Source organism: Rattus rattus, chromosome 2 (genome assembly GCF_011064425.1).
Source record: "Rattus rattus isolate New Zealand chromosome 2, Rrattus_CSIRO_v1, whole genome shotgun sequence".
In the NCBI taxonomy this organism is placed as follows: Eukaryota; Metazoa; Chordata; class Mammalia; order Rodentia; family Muridae; genus Rattus; species Rattus rattus.
This window is the reverse complement of record NC_046155.1, coordinates 18,976,653-18,998,806: the sequence shown is the minus strand read 5'-3', so window position 1 is coordinate 18,998,806 and position 22,154 is coordinate 18,976,653. Positions and strand designations below refer to the sequence as shown.

Below are 22,154 nucleotides of genomic sequence, written 5' to 3'. Positions count from 1 at the left end.
TCTGCTGTCCCTGTAAGAAAAATATCTCCCCAGATGGCCTGGACATCCAGACAGTATAGAATTCCAGAAGCCAGAATTCCAAAACCACACAGCAGGCGTTCTTATAATCTTCTGACACATCTTAAGAAGTCACACTAGGTTATATATAGCATCCTTTAATAGTTTCATGAAATCGTAATCAGGGTCAAATGTAATAGGCATGGCTTCTACAATAAGGTTTTGGAAGCATATGGAGCAGGTGACATTTTTGTGAATCTCATCAAAAAATAACACCTGAGCCATCTGAAGTATGGCCTTGAACAAACACCTTAAAATGTCAGTGCTCTAACCTTTTAAATAAAGAATGGGACTAGAACTCCAAACTAGGAGTTGTATCAAACACAGCAAAGGAGCTTTTTAACAGTTCAGAGATGCACTCACCATCGCAGAGTGTGGAATTCAGTCCCTTTAGAAGGGATCCCAGCTAAGTGCATTTCTGAGATTCGTATATTACCAATTCGTGGATGGTAGTTGGGGCCACTGAAGTACATGATCATTCATATCCTGCCTCCTGTATCAATGTTGTCTTCAGTGTAAAGGTACTTAGCACCTTAAAGCCTCCTGTAATTTCTGTTTACAGAATCTATGTGAAATTCACTTGAAATGGTCATTGCAAGCAGCAGCGATGATAATGAGTGTCTTCCGTAGTGCAGATATGCAATAAATGTTTTCGTTTCCATTAATGTCAAAATGACCACACTGGGTTAATATTGGTACATCTTCTCCTATCCCTATACCCATAGGTATAACTAAAATAACTAAATAACTAAAATAACTAAAGTTCAGCAAAGCATAGGAAATAAAGCACAAACATTATAAAGTGAGGGCGCAAGGAAGGTACCATAGACTTAGTCAAAACAGCTGTAAAATCTTCACACAAGAATTTGGTACTCTGGAGTCCCTCGCCTTCAAAGGAGACAAAGCTCACATCTTAAAAACATGGAGAAACTGGGCAGCGGTAGTGCCTCGGGATATAAATTTGTGTTGAGAAGACAAACGAAGGCAGTAGTGTCATTAAGCACCTACTGCGTGCTGGGAGCTTCCCTTGGTCTTACACAATGCAAGACTGAATGAAATTACTCCAAACACCTATTGCTGCTGTCTCATATGGCAAAAATTCAAAGGTGAATCTTTCCTTTTACACCAAGGCTCATAGACTAAATATGGCTGGCACAAGTCTTTCCTGAACCAGGTACCAATTATAAAAGTTCAAAGGCTGGAGTGAAATTTAAAATTATTCAAATAAAAAAAAAACAAACAAAAAGGGAAGAAATATTATCTGCCTTCCATTTTAGTCAGCTTTGAAATATATTGTCTTTATTTCTTTATCGAAGTATGAAAAGATCTTGATTTCTAAAATTATTACTCTGTAATAATTTTCCACATGTGTAGGGGTGCCTTCAGGAGAGAGTATAGGGTCTCCTGGAGTTTGAGTTTCCTGACATGGTGCTGGGAAAACCAACAGCAGCACATGCTCTCGACACCTCCACCATCTCTCTGGGCCCCTAAAATGACTACTTTTAAAGAAGGAATCTCTTGAAATATCCTAGGTTGATGGTGCATCCTAGAACTTGGGGATTGAGGCAGGAGAATGTTGAGTTTAAAGCTGACATGGATTACATAGGGAGATCCTGTATCAAAGCAGTAAAATCGTAAAATATTTCCTGTCTCATATGCACTAAGACGACTTTATTGTTTTATATATATATATGTGTGTGTGTGTGTGTGTGTGTATAAACAATATGTTTATTGTTATATACATATACATTTTAACTCTTTTAACTATATAATAAGTACTAAAGATCACTTTATTGTTGGATAAATGGCATATATATATACATTTTAAATTTATATCTTTGTATAATATGCACTAAATACCACTTTACTGTTGAATATGATATATGCATCTTAATTCATTTAACTCTGTATAATATGCACTAACAACCTTTATTGTTGGATGTATGACATACACTTACACACTTAATTCTTTTATCTCATAGGTTGCTTGGAAGTGGTTTTAGTGAGAATGTGCCGTGCCTTCAACCCATTAAACAACACTGTTCTGTTTGAAGGAAAATATGGAGGAATGCAAATGTTCAAAGCCTTAGGTAAGTTTCCCTTGGATGACAACGCGATTGTACTGTCATTAGGTTCTATATATTTAGACCGAAACAGCAAATGACATGCCTTGATTCTTTGGAAGAAGTTAGAATCTTATTATTTGATTGGCAATTGACCAGGCGAGTGTCCAACCTTCCATCCAACTCTAGTTCCTGTAATTACAGTTCCTAATCAGGAAAGAAGGAGAAAATCATGAATGCTATTAAAACTGAAACAACTATGGCCTTGTGGAAATAAACAGAGTCGGATGCTATATGAACTAGGTTCAGTCTAGATCACTCTTTGCATGGCCACCATGTTTCTAGCTGCTGCTTTACTGCTCTGCAGAGCACACTGTGCAGACCACTGGTGGTCTATAAGATTGACCTGTCAGTTTCTTAAGTAAATTCATAATCATTGGTCAAGATAAAGAGCAAATCACTATGTATCTGCCTGTGAACTTGTGAGTTTCTGGGAGCACAGAAGAGTTGGTACTGACCTGGTCAGAGTGGCCCCTAGACCGTTCTTGGGAGACACAAAAGAAGGATCAGTCTTTGGAGGTTCTGAGTATCCTCACATCCAACTGTCAGGATGAGCCACGGATGAGAACGTTAGCAAAGATGGGCTGGTGCCAGGAAAGGTCTGAACAAACGATAGGGCCACTTGTTCCATAGCTGCCCACGGACACCAAAGAAGCCACTGCCCTTTCACCCCCTGTGCTGTTAGCTGATATGGCAGCCAACGAGAAGCCCAAGGGCTGGCAACATTCCCCTTCTGCAGCTGATATGCATCCATGGCCTTCTCCAGGCTAGATTTTCAAGAAAGGAGGAAAAGCCTTCTTGGCAAGCAGCTACAGGATATTTCCAACTTCATCAAATAAACATTTACAGAGATCAGTGAGGAGATACAATGCTATTTTGCCAAAATTCACAATGACTAAGAAGCTGACCTGTGAGCCATTTAATTAGACAATGAAAAATCGGTTTAATTTAGGGGGGATGGGGATGGTGGAGCACAAATTTAAAGAAGCTCATTAGCACTGTGTAAGAAGTCTCAGTTTGAAACCCCTGGATACCTCATGCTGCCAGGTCCCGGTGCCACTTCTACGACATTCCCTGAGCCCCAACGTAGAACGCTCTAGGTTTTCTGTGAAAGCAGTGAAAGTCTAAAGGATTCCCAAATCGCTTAAATTTTTTTCTTCTTCCTTTTCTTATCGAGCTTATAATTATTTCATTTTTTTCCTCTTCCCTTTCTTCCATCAAAACACTTCCATATGACCCTCCTCTTTCATGTTCATGGTGTTTTTCATTGTTATTACAAGTATATCTGTATAAGTGCATATATAAATATTTCTAAATATAACCTGCTCCATCAGTATAATGTCACTTGTATGTCTGTTTTCAGGGCTGACTGTTTGGTATTTTACCAGTTTCTTCGGAAGACTATTTTTCCCACCCTCGGAATCCCTTAGTTGTCTATAGCTCTTTGTGTAGGGTTGTAGTGTCTTGGTTTTTCCCTCATCCACTTCGACATATCTATTATTGTCTTTATTCAGCTCGTGTCTAGACAGTCATGTTGGTGAGACTTTATAAATGTGAGACAAAGTCTTACCGTGTCCCCAGGCTGACCTCAAACTTGCAATCCTCCTGTCTCATCCTCCTGAGTGCTGGCATCCTACACATGTGACCCCCAAATCCAGCTTATTTGCAATTTTTAGGTAGAAATATTTTCAGATTTGTAGGACTCAGGTTATGTGTTCCCAGCTGAGGTTACACAGAATCCACACTAGCCAGCATTTTACCCCATCGTCGCTAAGATTATCCTCAGTTACCTGACAAAGACATGGCCCACTTTCTTCATTCTACACTAAATATCAAATCACTTCATGGGACAGGGGACGTAAAATGTCCAGTCTAGGTTTCTAATATGCAAACCCCTGAGTACCTACTTGATAATGAGGCATTTCGAGCTGTGCACCACTCCGAATTCAAGTACTTCTGTTTAAGATTTCTTCTTCCTTTTAGGTTCTGATGACCTAGTGAATGAAGCATTTGACTTTGCGAAGAATCTGTGTTCCTTGCAGCTGACCGAGGAAGAGATTGCTCTGTTCTCCTCTGCTGTTCTGATATCCCCAGGTAGGAAGGCGCCGGTCCCCTGTCTTCTTTTCAAACCTGCTTCACTATCTTTAACATCAATTGCACCTTCCCAAGCCAAAGCGTTCAAGAAATAACTTTAAAGGGACTGTATTTTCACTAGCAATTGTTTGATATTTTTGGACAATGCAAAGGCAAGTAGCTTCACATTTATTAATGGCCAATTTTCCTCCTAACACAAGACTGTCACATGTGGCAGGGATCAACCAGGTCCAGGTAAGCAAAATTATTCCTTGACAAATAATAAAAAAAAATGAATAACGGCTTAACTGAGCAACTGAGTTCTATTTTGGGTTTAAGAATAAAGAAAATAATTTTTAATGTAGAGTCTAATAGAGTGAAACTTACAGAAAATGCCTAAAAGAAAGACCACGTTTAGGAACTTTAATTACCTTTTAAAAAAAACTTTTCTACCCATGATGCATTGCAATCGTCTGTTGAGACAGATGAATTGCCTCTATCCTTAGCAGTATTGTGCTTCCAAGAAGAAGGCTAGCTGTGGAGGCTAGCCTAATGAAGAGGAAGAATCTCAGACATGGCTTTATGCCATCATGGATCTGTGTGACTCCAAGGCTGTGTAATTCCCTCACTGATAAAATAAGACAATAGACTCTGGAGCGGGACAGGGCTAGCACACCTTTAGCTCTAAAACCCGGCAAATTACTAAACTGTTTTCCAAAGCTAAAATGTGACATTTATGGATGAACTAAAAGTGTAGCAAAGGGCACACTTTATAAAGTGTATGGCCAGCTTGAAGTGTAACAATAAATAGCTTAATAATATATTATTATAACAATATAACAAAAATAATGTGAGCATAAATATGTGTTTCCTCTTTGACCAGCCACTCAAGCAGCTGCCTGTTACAGATGTAGCATAACTGCTCATTGTCAGCTCTCTTGAATGAAGAATGCACCCCTTTCCACTTTTAAGATTAATTCCTTCTGTAATCCATTTCTTTCCGAGATCCATCCCTTTACTATCCTCACGTTTCTCAGTAACATTGGAAGAAATGGTTTTGACATAGTTTTAATTCTGTTGTATCTTTGACATGTCACCATAGCTAATGTCACAAAGAGGTACCTCTGTACCTTCTTAATGAGAAGGCTGTCCTAAGCACAATGTGATCACTGATAGTCCAATCAAGTCTTTTTGTTTGTGGTTTTTATTTGACCCTTTTCATCAAAACAGAAAGTCCCAGAAGCACAGACACAGATAGGAAAGGTGTCCAAAGCCCTTTTTTAACAGCAGTTACATACCAGATAATGCCCTCCTGTGTGCTCATGGCATTTAATTCTCTCCCCTGACCTCTGCTTCATGGAAGAAGGGGTCAGTGGAAGCAGAAGACAGATGGAAAAGCCTTACAAAGGCTCCCTTTCCTCTTGGAGCATGTTTGTGAAAATCAGTAATATCCTAGCAGCGAATGCTGAAGTCATGCCATTTTCAGCTTGAAAAAGTTATAGAAATGGCCATCCCATAAGGCGAGGCTGTTCTCCCTAAGTTAAAATTCAACTGAACTGTTTGGGTTCTTTAAAAAAAAATCCTGATGCTGCCCTCATTCTCTGAAGAGTTTGGAAGCATTCTCTTTGTCTTACTCTCCACCTAGTGGGAAGTCTCTCAACCCTGGTAGGCAATCCATACCCCAAAGCTTCCCAGTATCAAGTACCCTGTTTGTGTCATCCTGGCATTGTGTGATGCTTAGAAGAGACGGAAGATAGATCTGTGTCCTCTCAAGTCAGACCCCACTTTTCCCCAGACTTTTGACTTAGGAGCTACTGTCTCTTTACTTCCAAATAGCATAGGGAAAGGAAAGGAAGCTTAATTTATTCTGATTGACAATTGTCACTGAAGTCCTTTGTGCTCACTTACGTAAGGGTTTGCTTAACTCTTGGCTTGACTTGTCCTTGCCTTGTCTAGGATTACGGAGTCAAGTTTCTCACCTGACCTGAACTATGTTCAGGAGGATCATGGCCAAGTGCTTTTCCATGAGTATTTGTTCAGCTTTTGGAGACTCCACGGTCTCTTAACCAAACTGGGGAAACGATACTAGACCACATTTTGTCACCATGGTGTAAGAATTTTCTAATCAGAAAAAAGAAAGAAATGGAGAGAGAGAGAGAGAGAGAGAGGAAGAGGAGAGTATACAGGAGTAAGGAAAGGAGAGGGATAGCCTATCACTTAATTCAATACAGAAAAATTGGACTCAGACGTTTCTGAAATTGATGTGTGTGCTCTATAAATTATAGCATGGCATCAGCTTTATACCTGATGAAAGAATAACTCAAGCTAAGGAAGGGGACTGTAATTACTAACAGTAGTCCTATATGGTTTCAAAACTATTTCTTCTTTGCAAGAAAATCTAAACATCTGTCTGGAGGTAGGAGGAGACATTGAAACAGTCACCAACACTAGGCAAAGGAGTTTCTTTGAAACAAATGGCTTTCCTGTGTCATTACATCATGTGTATCTTGCTTCACCTCAATATTTATGAGATATTCATATTTCATATAAATAATTGCATTTGTGATTTGAGCTGGCTCCAAAACCCACTGTTCATATATGTAGGTAAATGAGGCAAAGTTTACGCGCCCTCTCTTTATTCTTTGGCTTTTCCCCTTGTCAGACCGAGCCTGGCTGATTGAACCAAGAAAAGTCCAGAAGCTTCAGGAAAAAATTTATTTTGCACTTCAACATGTGATTCAGAAGAATCACCTGGATGATGAGACCCTGGCAAAGGTAAGTCTTCAGGTCACAGACCCAAAGGAGCCCTACATGAACAAGGGGAATTTCTCAGCAGCATAGGCTGTGTGAATGTAATCACATGCTTTTTCAAAGGAAGATTGGTAAATTTTGAGACATTGAGAAAAGAATTGCTTTGTTTGAAGAGTTGTTTTGAGTTTAGTTGGTTGGTTGGTTGGTTGGTTGGTTGGTTGGTTGGTTGGTTGGTTGGTTGATTGTTAGACAGGGCCTGGTCATGTCCCATAGGCTGACCTTAAACTCATGATGCTCCACACTTCTCACTTCAGCTTACCTTAATAACGAGATTACAGGTGTGTGCCTCTTGCCTGACTTGGAAGGATTCCTTTCCTGAAGAAGGACCATACTGACAGATAAGCGAGCAAGGCACAGAGAAACAAAGCAAAAGACCCATGGGTATATCAATGTCCTCAGAGGAACAGTCACCTGAAGTAGGGTGCCATGTCTTCAACTTCAAATTCATCTGCAAGCAAGAAGGCTGCAGCACTGTAAAGTTAGGTGTGGGCCAAAGTTCAGAACACTTACTCAAAATTAGAAAGGAGCATCGAATGCTGGGTTTGACTCTCTGAACACAGGAGTGGGCTGCCAGGTGAAGTAGCCTGCCACTGTCAGGTTCTGCTAGAGGCTGGTTACCTCTCAGATGTGTCTTAACAGTCATACTCACAATGAAAGGTTAGCCCGATGACCTCATAATTTCCCTTCCACTCTGATCTCTTTGTATAGGTCTTTCCCTGGGGTTATTTCAACATGTGAACATACCAGGGGTGAATGCATGCAACATGACACTCGTTTCTTGGTTTAGCTTAATTAAGAATGATGGATTTTAAGATAATGTTGTGTGACAACTTTTCCTGGGGAAATGCAACACTCAATTTAGAACGAAAACCCACACCAGACCATCCATACTACCAGAGTCCAACTTGGTGAACACAGAGTTTTATTGAGATTATTTACAGGAATATGGGAAAGAGGTTACTTACAGAAGAAAGAAAGGATTCGAAGACATCTTCATCACCAAGGCTCACTCCAGCTTGGGTGATAGATCACAAAAGCTATGAAGCTGGAACACACTGTGCATCCTGCTCACAGGGTGGAGGGTGGTCTTTCTAAGCAACTCTGTTCTAAACCTCCTCCAGGCAGCTCTACAGGTTTCTGCTTTTCCCAGGCTGCTGATCTGGTATCAGAGTTTTCTTTGCAGCTTATAGCTCTTCCAGTCTCAAAATGACTCTGCTATTATTGCTTACTTTGGCAGGGCTAGACCTAGGGAATCTGGTTAGTTTCAGGGACTTCCTGAAGTTATTGAGTTGTTTACCTCCCTGTTTAAGGAATGTCCCTTCAGGATGGAATGTTTCAATTTGAGAAGAAACTGTTACGCAGCAGATTAGTATAGAGAAAAGTTGTTTACCAAAGTAAAGTGATCATAGAAAGAAGAAAAGTTATTATCGGTGATTGATATTCAACATTATTTTAAATATTAAACTGATTTCTCAAGTACTAAAATTTTTAGAGGAAAAACATTATTTTAACATATCTCTAGTTTCTTAAGAGCCAAAATCTTTAGAAGGTAAGAAACTGGGAAATTCAACTTATTCTTGGTTAAAGATAATAGGAATCCTACTCTTTATATTTTTATCATTAAGGCTTCCCACTCTGCTCTTGGAGTTCTTTATTTTAAAAATGGGGGAGGTAAAGACTATTTGGAGACATCATCAGATTTTACTTTGCACATACTGAGAACTGCTATAAAAAAAAAACTCCATGAGTTAAATATGCTGCTTCATTATGATAAAGTTTGTTAAAATTAACACATCACCAGGAAGAACATTTCCACACCATTTTACAGTGATAGTTTCCTTTGATAGAACTTCCCCAAGGGCACGACACTTGCTCTCTGTGCCTCAGTTTTCATCCACTCAAGAGTAAAGCTTGAACCAATGGTTAGCCTCTCTGGACAGAAAAGTTAGTAATATTAATATCTACATATAAGTCTATAATTCCTTATTAACTCCTAGGTATAAGTATATCCAGTAAATCAGTAAAGTGGGTGTTTCCTTTTGTTCTTGGTACATCATTCATGGTACATCATACTAGGTTTCATATATTTTCATACAAATATATAATGTACTTTGACCATATCCCCTTTACCCCTTTTCTCTTCTCTCAAGAATTTTTTCTTGCTTGTCTTTTGGATCTCTCAAAATTTTGGTCTCTACGTTAACCTTGCAAATCTATGGTCTTAAAACAGAATTAAACAAAAATTTTGCTATTCTGCTTTAGGAAGTTGTCTGTTTGCCCCAAAACCATGCTTCTAACACCTATACAAGAATGGTGGAAATTTCATGTTTCCAAACAGATGTGTTATAAGATTAAGCTTACGACTCCTCTTGAGAGGTTAAATGTTTGAGGTTGTATGTTTATTCTTGTTTCTACATCCTGTCCTCTAGGTCATGACTTAAACTACTTAAGGTTTTATTTTTAAAAAAGACAGAAATTGACAAATTTAATGTATTTGATGACAAGAAAACAATTACAACATTGATTCTATGGATTAGCTTAAACCTTGCTTTTTTTGGTTTAGAAAGATAAAAAATGCACAATTCTATTCTTTTTAACAACAACAAAAAATATTTTTAAAAGATTGGATCCAGGGAAAACTCTAGTCAAGAATTATTTCTTGGGAACCATTCCCTGGAGCCAGATCATGACGCATAACCAGAGTACATATGTTGATGCTAGGTTCTTCTTTAGACTGGTCTGTATAATAGCCATCATATTAATGAGATATTGTACCAATATAGAAAGACAAAACCACAGTGGAGAATAGATTCCCATTTGTCTCCAGTAAATTTAGATACATAACTTCATTTGTCTGAGTTTCAGATCCATTGTCAAGCGCCAGGGGGCAGGAGTGAACCCCCTAGTCCCTTTTTGAGACATGGGTACTATCTGTCTTTAGGACAGTGTATGAGTCAGCTTACTGTCACTATGATAAAAGCTCTGACACTAACAACTTCTAAGAAGGAGTAATTTGTTAGAGCTCCTGGTTGTAGAGGTTTCAGGCCCTGGTCACTTGACTGTAATTTTGTGGCCTCTGGAGAGACAGAATGCCATACCAGTAACATACAGTGGAATGAACGTATTCATGTCATGGGGGCCAGATGCAAAGAACAAGTCAAGAAGAGAGAACACTCTCAATGTCCCCCAGAATGCCATGTCCCCAGTCACCTAATTTCCTTATTTTATGCACCATTTGCTGAAGATCTCACTACCTCCCAACAACACCACTGGCAGCTTGTGCACAAGCATTTAGCATATGCACCTTTGCAGACCATTTAAGATTCAAGGAAAACCAGCACCCACCAACAGAACTCTTCCAAAGGAATACTTTTCACTAAGTTTAAAACCACTCCACCAACTGTAGACTCTTCCCATCTTTATACAAAGTTTCCTTATTATGTCCTGGTCCCCTCTAAATAACAAGGGCCATTCTCAACATTTATTCTTTATGAAACCCATGGAAAAAATCTAAAGCTATTTCTAAGAACAAGCATACAACCCTAAAATGATGTGTTCTAGGCACAGACTTAGGTTAAATATGGAATCAGTCAGCCTCTGTTATAATATTTTTTTAAAAAAATGTTTCTACCAGTTACCTGGTTGACCCTGAATAGGTATAAACAATAACAAGATAAAGACATAGGATACATACATTTGTTGAGCTTCCTCCTCAAAGAATGGACTTCAACCCACCTTCAACCTTGAAATTAAAGTTTAGGTGGCAATAGTTTATACTGTGAGTCAAACTTCAATCTAGTAAAGGCTGGAAAATTTAGGTGTCTGTACCCACTAATTAGGAATCTTCGGTGTCTGTTAATTGGTTTTTTTTCCATTTAGAAACATTAAAGGCAAAAAATGTTAGTGAATAGATTTTCCTCTCCTCATAAGCATATTAATACATACCATATTTTAAATAAACTATCCCAGCTATAAGATGTGTTAGATGAGAACCCCAAACAGGCTTCAAACTCCCAGTATAACAGGACTGAAAGGGTGAGCAATGTCTTGGGCACTTAGAGTGAGATAATTTATAAATATTCCATCTAGTTTATAAAAGGAAGTATGTAAACTATTGTTTTATTGGGATAGGATTGGTGTTGGCAGAAGGAATTTTACTTCAGTAGGATACTGTCTATATAATAAATAATATGTCTGTGATCATCACTGAAGTGTGGAAACGTTTCACAAGATGGAAGTGGATGATGGGAAAGTGGAGAATGGACATTATAGAGGTAGGAAAGTAAAGGGCTTATTCAACTATAAATAATAGTTAGATTGGGCAGGATCCTGAATTTGAGAAGACAGGAAATGAGATAACACTGGTCACTTTCATGAAAACTCATGAAAAAATAAATAGAGATATATATATTTAAGCCCCATATGACTAGAGGAGGCAGCCCATCTGTTTCTTGGCTTCACTTCTCTTGTCTGGGAAACGAGTAGGCTGGACTGCCTGGTCTTTAAGATCCCTTCAGTATAACATCCTTTGATGTCCCAAAGAAAAAAACAAAGGTTCTTCCAGACATCCTCTTTGCCCTCCACTGCTCAGTCCTCTGTGGTTATTTTAAGGACACGTTAGATGTTTTCCATTGTCAAGATGAAGAGAAAAGGTTGATTTTTGCCACATCTCGCAGACTCGAACTTATACTGTGTACCATAACTAGATTGTTTGAAGTGATCTTTTAAACCACAGCATACAGCACACAGTGTTGATGCTGTGTGTGTTCAAGAGTCAGCCTCTCTATCAGCTTTCCAGGCCAGGTTCTGGTCCTGATGTAGCAAGACCTGACCCGACTCATTAGAGCTTGCTTCCTAGGAGAAGATCTATGAGATTCGGGGTCCAGGGGAAGACTATGGCTGAGACAGAGCAGAAGGAAGGAGACCAGTAGTAAATATCTGAACTGTGAAGACGGCTGTCCTTTCAGGCCTCTGACCTGTCACCCTTCTCTATAAGTCACTGAATGTCTTTCCTTCTTATTGCTCTGACCACAGGGGCAGAGGCAGAGAAGAAAGGGGGGCCAGTCCAAGGTAGATCATGCTGTGACACTATACTCACAGTCAAGGACAAAGCTCAGAACCGGATGTCTTACTCAGTCTTGTCCTCAAGTCCATTTCTCACTTTTCCCCTCATGAAGTCTCCGGGTCTGGCCCACAGCTGGAGGCACGTCTGACATAGGTCTTCACCAATTCAGTCTCTCCTCTGTGCCTCCTGGGTCGTTAAAGTCACCTGATATCCTTTGTTACACATTTATATTTTCCAAGCAATTCTCCAAGGAGAAATGTCTTTGCTCTCATCCTAAGTTGTAATGAGAAGTACAAGAATTATCGAATGCTCTGTTTCTATTGGACATTGCTGATTTAGACTGTGAAGTTCATGTCTTCTGTCCAGCCAAGACACAACCTGTCATTTCCTTTTCTTTGTCTGAGCATAACCTCTTACTTAAGTGAGAGAGATGAGCATGACTTTCCCCTTCCAGGTGAAACACTAGAGTATGAAGCCCTAACTTTTGCAGGAAGAGATGCCTCCCCTCTTCACACAACATCATAGCCACAGCCTTCCACTGCAGAAAACAATTCTCACATAGAAAGAATGTCCCTAAGTCATGGTGGCTTAACTTACATCACAAATCTTTACTACAGATCAAATGTGGGATGTATGTGTAAATGAGGTGTAACGTCACATGAAATGCAGCACAGAAAAAGTACTGCTCGGATTATAATGAGAAGCAATGAAGATAGAAATCACATGAGCAGTCAACACAATGAACAATTCAGAGTAGCTGAGAACCTACTGGTGCAGCACTGTACTGATAGACCCAGGTAGTCTGACTGAGTTTTTAAAGTTATTATCTCATTATCTTACTTTACAAAAGTGTAACTAGAAAACTCAAGCAATCAAAACCTCACCCAAAATAAACCAGTGTGTGAGCGACAGAGTTAGAATTTAAACCTAAGCCACTATTAGCACCTAAACAATTAATTTGTGGGTACCCATTCCTAAGTGATTAATAAACTCAGAGGCACCCCATTCCCCCATAGGCTTCTACCTTCCCAAGAATCCTTCTCTAGACTGAGCTTGGGAAAACAATAGGCTCACTAACTTCTTAATCCCTTTTGTCTATTTCTAGCATGAATAAGAAAACTGTTTCTTGAACATAAGAACCAAAGTTCCTGAGGAAAAGCTTTAAAGATGGAAGATTTAACCCTACTTTACATGCTAGTATTTGAAAGGTTACTTGCATCATCCCTGGCTACTCTCACCTAAGTGCTGATGTATCTTCCCATGAAGACCAGGCATCAGCAGCCCCACTGTGAAATGAAACTAGAAGAAACAACTGTTCGGCCCATGGTGTCCATTCAGAAAACACGGAAGGAACCAGGGAAACTAGAAAGCCATCCATGCTGTTCTGTCTTGTGTCCTCCATGGGGTCAAAAATAGTCACTACTTTGGTTAAAAATGGAAAGTTGGGGCCACATGTGCATATCCCTTCTCAGGTGTGTGATTTTAGTGTGGTCTGAGGGTGCCCTGAGAATTCCTTCTTGGGTAACTAGAGGATAGGGGTCAATTTCATCTGAAATAAGCAGTCAGGCCTATCAAAAATATAAGATTGTCCTGCTCAGGTGTTGTGGGTTGGGTCCTCAATCTCACTATTCTCTGCTCTATATGAGTAGGAATTTGTCCTGTAATTTTAAATGTCTGTATTTTGTTTTACAAATTCCTTATATTACCTAGTGAGTATCACAATATAACATGCCTTCGTAACCACATCTGGGGCATCCCCAAAGCTCCCCTTAGGCATCTACACAGCTGTAAATACCTAATAGAATAATGCAAGAACGGCAGGATTATATAAAATGCCTTAACAGAGTCTCCAAATTTTAAATTTCAAATCTAAATTCACTGAAGACAACTCTCTCCTGGGATGGTTTGCCATTTCCACCTGCATTAGTTATGAATACAGGAACCAGAAGAACATGGGGAAACAGTGCATGACAGTTTCTTCCAGGAACTCCAAGAGACCAGATTGTGTCCGTCTGTTTAGCTGCTTACAATGGCCCAGCACGCACTTTAAGACCAATATCACAAAATTTCAAGCACTGCCCATCAGGTTAGGCATATTTAAAACAGGAGAGAGTTAGTATATTACCCTTCACATCTCAACTTGCAGGTTGATGTGTTCAATAGGGTTCTTTAGTGACACATAACATGAATCAAATTTAACTGAGCTAAAATAAATAAATAAATAAATAAATAAATAAATAAATAAATGAGATTAGACAGTATAAAAGTATGATCAAGTCTAAGGTTTAAAGGGAACATATTGAAATTGGGAAGTCTTAAGATTTTTCACCTTACATTTATCCATCTTGTGGTATCTAGTTAATTTCTCTCTCTCTCTCTCTCTCTCTCTCTCTCTCTCTCTCTCCATCTCTTCTATATCTCTTTCTAAGCCCCTCTGTCTCTATGTCTCTCTTTCTCTCTGTGTCTCTCTGTCTCTCTGTATATGTCTCTGTCTCTGTCTCTCTCTCTCCCCCCCCCCCCCCTTTCATCTCTCCACCTCTCCCTCTCTCTCTGAATATCAATGTTCTCTACTTCCTGGTTCTCATGGGGATATATAACCACCACTTAGCTCTTTACGTTTCCTGGAGTCTTGGCTACATTTAGACAGTACCTTGAGGCTATCAGTCTGATTCCAAATCCCAAGCCAAGCTGAGACAAATGCCCACTTCTACTGTCACCATCAATGGCCAGGTAGAAACAACATGTGCCACAAAATGGATGCCAAGAGTAGGCAGAGGGGAAGATGGGAAGAGTTTATTATCTGGAAAAGAGTCTCAAGTTCAATAGCATTTTAATCCAAATACCTGTTTGGTTATACACACGTGTATGGGCCTGGACAGATGAGGCGTGTGTATTCAGCCTTGCCCATCTTCTACTTGGATCAAACAATTGCTGACTTTCTTTGTGGGGATGGAAAACATTCTGATGGCTTGTTTTACCTTCTGCTTTTCCCATTTCCCTAACACCCATTGTACCGGTTTGAAAAACCACTCTCTAGAAAGAATCATAGGGTTGTTATCTCTGCTCAAATAGCAGTTTCTTCTTCTTCTAGACCCCTGTAGACATAAGCTGAAGCTTCCTGCCTATAAGAAACACTCGCCATTAAGAAAAATAAAAGAATATGAGATGCCCTTTTATAGATCTGTCTAGTTCTGTGGTGGAGATTATTTGGATGTGAAGGAATTTCATGACAGTTTCAAATTGACTACCCCCTCCATCTCCAAGTGCTTCTTTTAAACATCCCCAGCTGTTTAAAAAGTTGTTGAACCATTAATTGACTCGGAGGCTGCTCTGAGCTCCCTTTGAAATGTGGGTCCCCCAACTGCAGTACATGATATTAATGAGCAATAAGTGACAGCGTGCTGCTTTCTCCACTGGGCTCTTCTTGGCTCTGCCAAGTGCTTGCACTGTCTCCGCATGGCCTCCTGGCCTTGCCTGACTACAGAGTCACGGAGCCTTACTAGCCCTTCCATTCCCACAGCCGCTGCGATGTCTCAGCCAGCCTCCTCTGAGACAACACGGTCTAATGAAGCTCTCTGTCTTTCTCAGTGTTGTTGCTGACAGTGTCTGTTAGCTATTCAGCCAAGTCTACAGGCAAACAATATAAAGTCACCTTAAATCCTGTAGAAGAGGCAAAACCAGATAGAGTCAGGCTCTACCAAGATCTGAGCTTTTAGCAGAAAAAGTCAAGGTGTCGACATTTACTTTCCAAAACCAAACATAGAGTTCCTGCCTTTAGTCAAATGAGTAACCACTCAGGGGTTTGTGCTTTTAATTTCCCATTTACTCTACTCTGTTCATGGCAGAAGTAACAAAGGTCATAGCATGGGAGTCTAGTTTCTAACCAGTCAATGAGCAACTTTATTGCCACAAGAAAACAAAAATTCAACATGATTTTGCATTCCTGTTCCAATAAATGCAAATAGCTAATTCTCCCATGAAATATCATACAGTGTAGCCAGGCTCAGATTTCAAAACTTAGCTAAAGACTATACTGGATCTCTGCTTTTGCAGAGCATGGCCTTTACCCCCTTCACTCCTTGAAAGAAGCAATATGTGGAACTGGAAGCATCACAGATGACTTTCATTGTCTATTTGACTCTCTGTGAGGGCCCTTCCAGAGTTATCTAACCATGCAAGAAATAGCCATCCTGAATGTGCTGGTGATGTCTTGGTTCCTTTTCTATTGCTATTATCAGACACCAGGACCTAGGCGATTTATAAAAGAAAGCATTCATTTGGGAGCATGAGTCCATGACCGTCATGCCAAGGAGTGAGTTTGGCTACAGATAGACAGTCATGGCTCTGGAGCAATAGCCAAGAGCTTATATTTATATCCAAAAGTTGGAGTCAGAGTTGGGTAGGATCTGTCATGGCATGGGCTTTTGAAATCACAAAGCCCACACCCCCCCTCCAAAGACCACACCTCCTAATCCTTACCAAAACAGTTTTATATCAAGTAGAAACCAAATATTCAAATATCTGATCCTTTGGGAGCCATTCTCATTCAAGCCATCACAGGGGGCCTGCAAATCTTAAGGGTCACAGGAGCTGAGGGTCTCGTCAAAACAAATCAAAGTCAGCCGCATTCTAATATTTGCCCACACACCCCACCTCTGCTTCCTGCCTGCCTTGGTAAAAATTTCCTCTGTCCTACCACTTCCTCCTGGCCATAATGATCTGATGCTTCTGAAACTGTGACCCAAAATACAAATCCTGCACATGACGTTGTTCTTTGGTATTTTGGTTGCAATGACTAGAAAGTAACTAATACAATAGCTATCATGTGTGTCGTCAGCAGACGGCAGGCCACACTATAAAACCATGTGTATTGACTCATTAAATCCTCCCGGCCTCCCTCTGAAGCAGGAAATGTTATAGTCACCATCTGTGCTGGCTAGTTTTTATGTCAACTTGACACAGACTAGAGTCATTTTGGAAGAGGGGACCTCAATTGAGAAAATGTCCCCACCAGATTGGCCTGTGGGCCAGCCTGTGGAACATTTTCTTGATTGATGACTGATGTGGGTGGGCCCATCTGACAAGGGGTGGGTGGTCCTGGCCGGTGTATGAAAGCAGGCTGAGCAAGCCATGAGAATCAAACCAGTAAGCTGCACTTCTTGGCTTCTGCTTCGGTTCCTGCCTCCAGGATTTTGTCCTGAGCTACTAATCTGGCTTCCCTCAGCTGTGGACTAATAAACTATAAACTGAAGTAAACCCTTTCCTCCCCAAGTTGCTTTTGGTCATGGTGTTTTATCATAGCAATAGAAACCCTCACACGGGATGACTGATGTGGAAGCTGAGGTAAGTCCAAGACTGTGTTAGAATGATTCGCAGAACTAAGATCCAAATAGAGGCAGTCTGATTCCCAAGCGCCATGTCCATAATTCTCACTGTGCTATGCCTGCATATCACCACGAACTCCTAACTTATTCTTCGTCATATAATAGACCAAGCATATGCAGCCTTCGCTCTGTACACATGAAAATGTTTTTGCCACCTTAAAGAACCGAATTGACACTCAGGAAACAGAACTGATTCAGACAGAATGCAGAATTTACTTGTCAGTTTGTAAAGTTTTTAGGTTTTTTTTTTCTTTTTTTCACAAAGTCTGAGTCTCCAAGGCACTGTTTCTCACAGCCTATTCCACTGGCTCATGACATGAGTGTTCACGGGGGACGTTTACTTCAAGCGTGGAATCTGACGTCCCTGGGAGAGGTGCCTGGTAATCCGCACTTAGAAGGAGCACTCCAGTGATTCTTATCAAGCTAAAGATTGGCAGTCATTTCGCGGTTACATCTGGAAGTTCCAGCAGCACCGCGCAGATCATCAATTCAACGGCAGATGATTAGAGAAGGCTTTCAGAGCTCCTCCGCTTTCAATAGCTATTTCAGGGAGCCCCGTAATGTGCAAGAAGTGTTTCTAAATTGTTGTCGTTTCCTTCTGCGTGAGGCAGCTGGTTAAGAAAGCTTCAATAATTTCCCAAGGGGCTTCAGTTAAGTGGACACTTATAAACTGTTTACGTATAAAAATATACAAAACACACTTTTCTACCCCAGACTCAAAGTGAGTCTCTCAGACCGCTAGTCTGATCATCTTGGTTTCTCTTTAAAGCTGAAGGTTGTGATATGCACTGTAAGAGCTGCCAGGCTCTGACTGTGCACAATCCTCCTCATCGTCAACCCCAAACCCTTGCCCCTCTACTGCCCCAATAAGTCTGCTATGCCTTCAGAACTCTACACGACCAGTATCTTTGCCACAGATCCTGTGCATGTTAATTTGCCCTGCCCATGTGTGCCTGCCCAGTTCTCAATGTCCCTTCCCTGCTCGGATTTGATGTCACATGCTTAGGGAAGGCTTGTCACAAGGCATTAGGACATGTGAGCAGCTACGCCTTCTCAGCTACCACCTATCACTCTCACCACAGCTTTTCTCTCTGCATTAGTCAGTGTGGTGACTTAATCCCTAGTCGTCTTAGTAAATGCACTACAGGCATGAGCCACTCCAGTGTCCAGTGGAACCTCGATATAAAGTAAACTTGCAGCTAATTGTCGCAAAGTATCTTGAATGAAGGGAATGTGGTTCGCGATGTTGAAGATGAAGTCTTAATTCTCCGTCCGAAGTCTGACACACACTACAGAAAAGCCTCTACCTGTTTTCATTCCTAGACTTTCCTCAGCTGCAGAGTAGGCTAGGTCGCAGAGCCAGTCACCCCAAATGTCTCTGAAGCCCCCACATCATAAAGCTGTATCTAGATGCCTTGAGTGTGTCAGCAGCTTGACTTCTAATGCTGGTTTTACATTTCTTATGTCATGGCTACAGAATAATTAGGGATTAAGAGGATTTTGAAAAATAACCACAAGGTAATTATCTGTTTGCTGTTTCCCTTCAAAGCCCGAGATATATTCTTACTGTTGAGAGGGGAACATGAGGAGGCACCAGCCGAGTCATCAAATGAGTCTGCTTAACTGGGTTTTACCATTGACACTTTACAGTCCATCTTAATTAACTGTGTGAACTACATTTACCTTTAGCAAGAGTGTTCTCTATCGGAGAATTTATCTCAATCCTGCCAGCAATACTGTCCTATGAACATTTGCTTAAGCTAATTCGATACTAAAGGATGGTTGTAAACGTGTTTAACATCAGAAACGTTCATCTCGTAAGGCCTTTAGAGCATGCAGCAAAATGGGGATCATTTAAACTATTGTCAAACATTGTTTTTTTTTTTAACTCAAAGAATAATACCATAGCCTATAGGTATACATATGCATATACACATATACATATATGTTGGATGCAGATATAGCTCTGGTAGAGCACCTGCCTGGCATGCACAAGGGTCTAGTTCCCTCCTTAGCAGAAAAAGATGAAGGAGGAGGAAAATGGAGAAGTCCTAATCAAAGCCTAGCGATCCCTTGTTGTGAAATCCGTCGCTAAAGAAGTTCAAAGCCAGTGGCCTCTCTGACTTTCTTGAGTATACGGAGCCTCATTTTCTGCATCAGAGTAAAACAGAGTTAGGGAGGTGCAGGTAGATTTAGTGAATTCGTCTTCCAAGTATTGTGATCATCATGGGTCACTCCTCAAACAGAGTTTTTAATTAGTGAACAAAATAATAGACCTCATCATGACACCTTCATGCATATGTAGTATGTACGTCATGCATATTCATGCCTACTCCTCCCTCTCTTCCCTCCCCCACTCCTCAGGGGTCCCATGCCTCCCACACCCCATCCATCCCATAAGCAGTCTCTTTGCCTTTGTGTCATGAGATCATAGAACTTGCTTGTACTTTCCTAATATTATCATCCTCCAAAGCTTAAAAAAAAAAAAAAGACTAATATTCATGTCCTGGAAATCTGCAGGAAATGAAGGATAATAATGCTATTAGCTAACAATTATGTTTCGTAGCTGCAGATTTCTGAACACGTTCATATCAATTACTTCGCTCAGTCCACATGACTCAGAGAGAGAGCTAGGATTAACAAGCCCATTGTACAAGTGAAAAGGCAGAGACAGACAGCCTTGAGTCACAGTGTCACACACTGTCCTTGACTCTTAGGCAACAGGATTCCTGTCAGAGAACTTCCCTGCTTAGCACCCACTCACCGCCCGGAACAAGAATGCCTCCTGTGCATATTTTATTTCAGAACAATGAACCCAGAGCCTTAACCCTCCCTGGCTTGCTTTCTCTTCCTTTTTTTTTTCCTTTAGACCATAGGATGAGGAATATATTTTTGTTTTCTTTTCAGGGAAGCTGAAAGTGAGCCTTCTTTCTCTCTGAACGTCTTTTTCCAAAGCCATTTACCTTTATGTGGGTCCCCAAAAGACACTAATTCACAAGACAGTCCACTAACGAGCTTCCCTCTTTGTCTCCTCTGTCTCTGTGTTCTGCAGTTAATAGCCAAGATACCAACTATCACGGCAGTCTGCAACTTGCATGGGGAGAAGCTACAGGTATTTAAGCAGTCTCATCCAGACATAGTGAATACACTGTTTCCTCCATTGTACAAGGAGCTCTTTAATCCTGACTGTGCTGCGGTCTGCAAATGAAGGGGACGAGAACTCTCAGAGTCATGGAATGCATCGCCGTTAAGACAAAAGCAATGTGTTCATGGGGACTTAAGGAAAATGTCACTACTGCAACATTAGGAATGTCCTGCACTTAATAGAAATATTTTTCACCGCTACAGTTTGAAGAATGTAAATATGCACCTGAGTGGGGCTCTTCTGTTTGTTCGTTTGTTGTTTGTTTGTTTTTGAAATGATCATAAATATACAAATATAGGACACTGGGTGTTATCTTTTTTAATTTTATTCGGGTATGTTTTGGAGACAACTGTTTATAGAATTTTATTGTAGATACATACAAGAACAGAGCCGTACTTTACACGATTACTTTTCCCGTTGATTGTTCAACTATAATTTAAGAAAATTCCACTTACTAGGCTTACCTATTTCTATGTTTTTAGATAGTTGATGCATGTGGAAATTCGTAACTGTCTTGGAAAGTACTGTGCATGTATGTAATGAATATATAATATGTAAGAGTATTATATATGACTATTACGTATCCATGCACTGTGGCTTAAAAATACCATTCCCACTAGCAGTGGCGGTTCAGTCAGGCTCTCTCATGTGATTTGCTTTCTGTTAAATGTTACCTTTATGTTAGACAATCAGGGTGTTCGTGTCCAGCCAGAGTTTTCATCCATACACAACAACATGATAGGGCCTATTCAGAAGAAAGTCTGCAAAGGAATCGGAGTAACACATAACTGTTCTTTAAAAAGCTCAGTTTCTATCAATGCCTTCAAAACCCCATCAAAATGGCACATACTTGGGGAGGGGATTGAAGCCTTTTTCCTGATTTACTGACAAGATAATGACATTGCCTATTTATTACCAGAATACAAAATATTGTGTTCCCCCACTTTGAATTTGGATTTCAAATTCTTAATGAAACTTGACTTTGGTGTTTATAATTTCTTCAAAACAACAAAAAAATTCAGTCTATAGATTGTGACCACCATCAATGTTTTTATAAATATTTGACCAAGAGTATAAGACAAGGTCCCTGAACTAATTTGTGTAGACATTTTCTAACCATTTTTCCCAAAGAAATGGACCATAGAAAGTAAAGAAGTAATTCACTAAATTCATACCAGTGACAATTTGTTAGAAACTGTTAATAGAAAGTAGAAAACAGGTGAGAGCCTTGGGGTCTCCATTTTTTTTAACTTCAAAATACTGTATTTTCAAAATATAGCAAAAAAATTCAGATTAGAAAAAAGAAATCTTTTGTCTATGGAGGTGATATATCCCAGTGTCAAATTCTTTCCTACACAGTTTTAAATGACATCCTCTATTGAAACTGGTTATTTTTTAGCCACTGAAAGTATTCAGTGGGACGGTAACCTATACGGGGTCTTCACCTACTCTCCTATGGAATTAAGCACCAGAAAAACATGAGCTAAAGGCAATTT

General features: G+C 40.1%; 1 protein-coding gene across 2 annotated transcripts in view; it reads left to right on the top strand.

Annotated features, from left to right (window-relative positions):
- Positions 1-20,957, top strand: part of Rorb (RAR related orphan receptor B) — a 171,573-nt gene extending 150,616 nt beyond the window's left edge. For both annotated transcript variants that reach the window (XM_032891701.1, XM_032891700.1), the window contains exons 7-10: positions 2,040-2,147; positions 4,164-4,274; positions 6,916-7,028; positions 20,566-20,957. In XM_032891701.1, the coding sequence (XP_032747592.1) occupies positions 2,040-2,147; positions 4,164-4,274; positions 6,916-7,028; positions 20,566-20,721 (488 nt within the window). In that variant the 3' untranslated portion in view covers positions 20,722-20,957. The remainder of the gene's footprint in view (positions 1-2,039; positions 2,148-4,163; positions 4,275-6,915; positions 7,029-20,565) is intronic.
- The last annotated feature ends 1,197 nt before the right edge of the window (positions 20,958-22,154 follow it).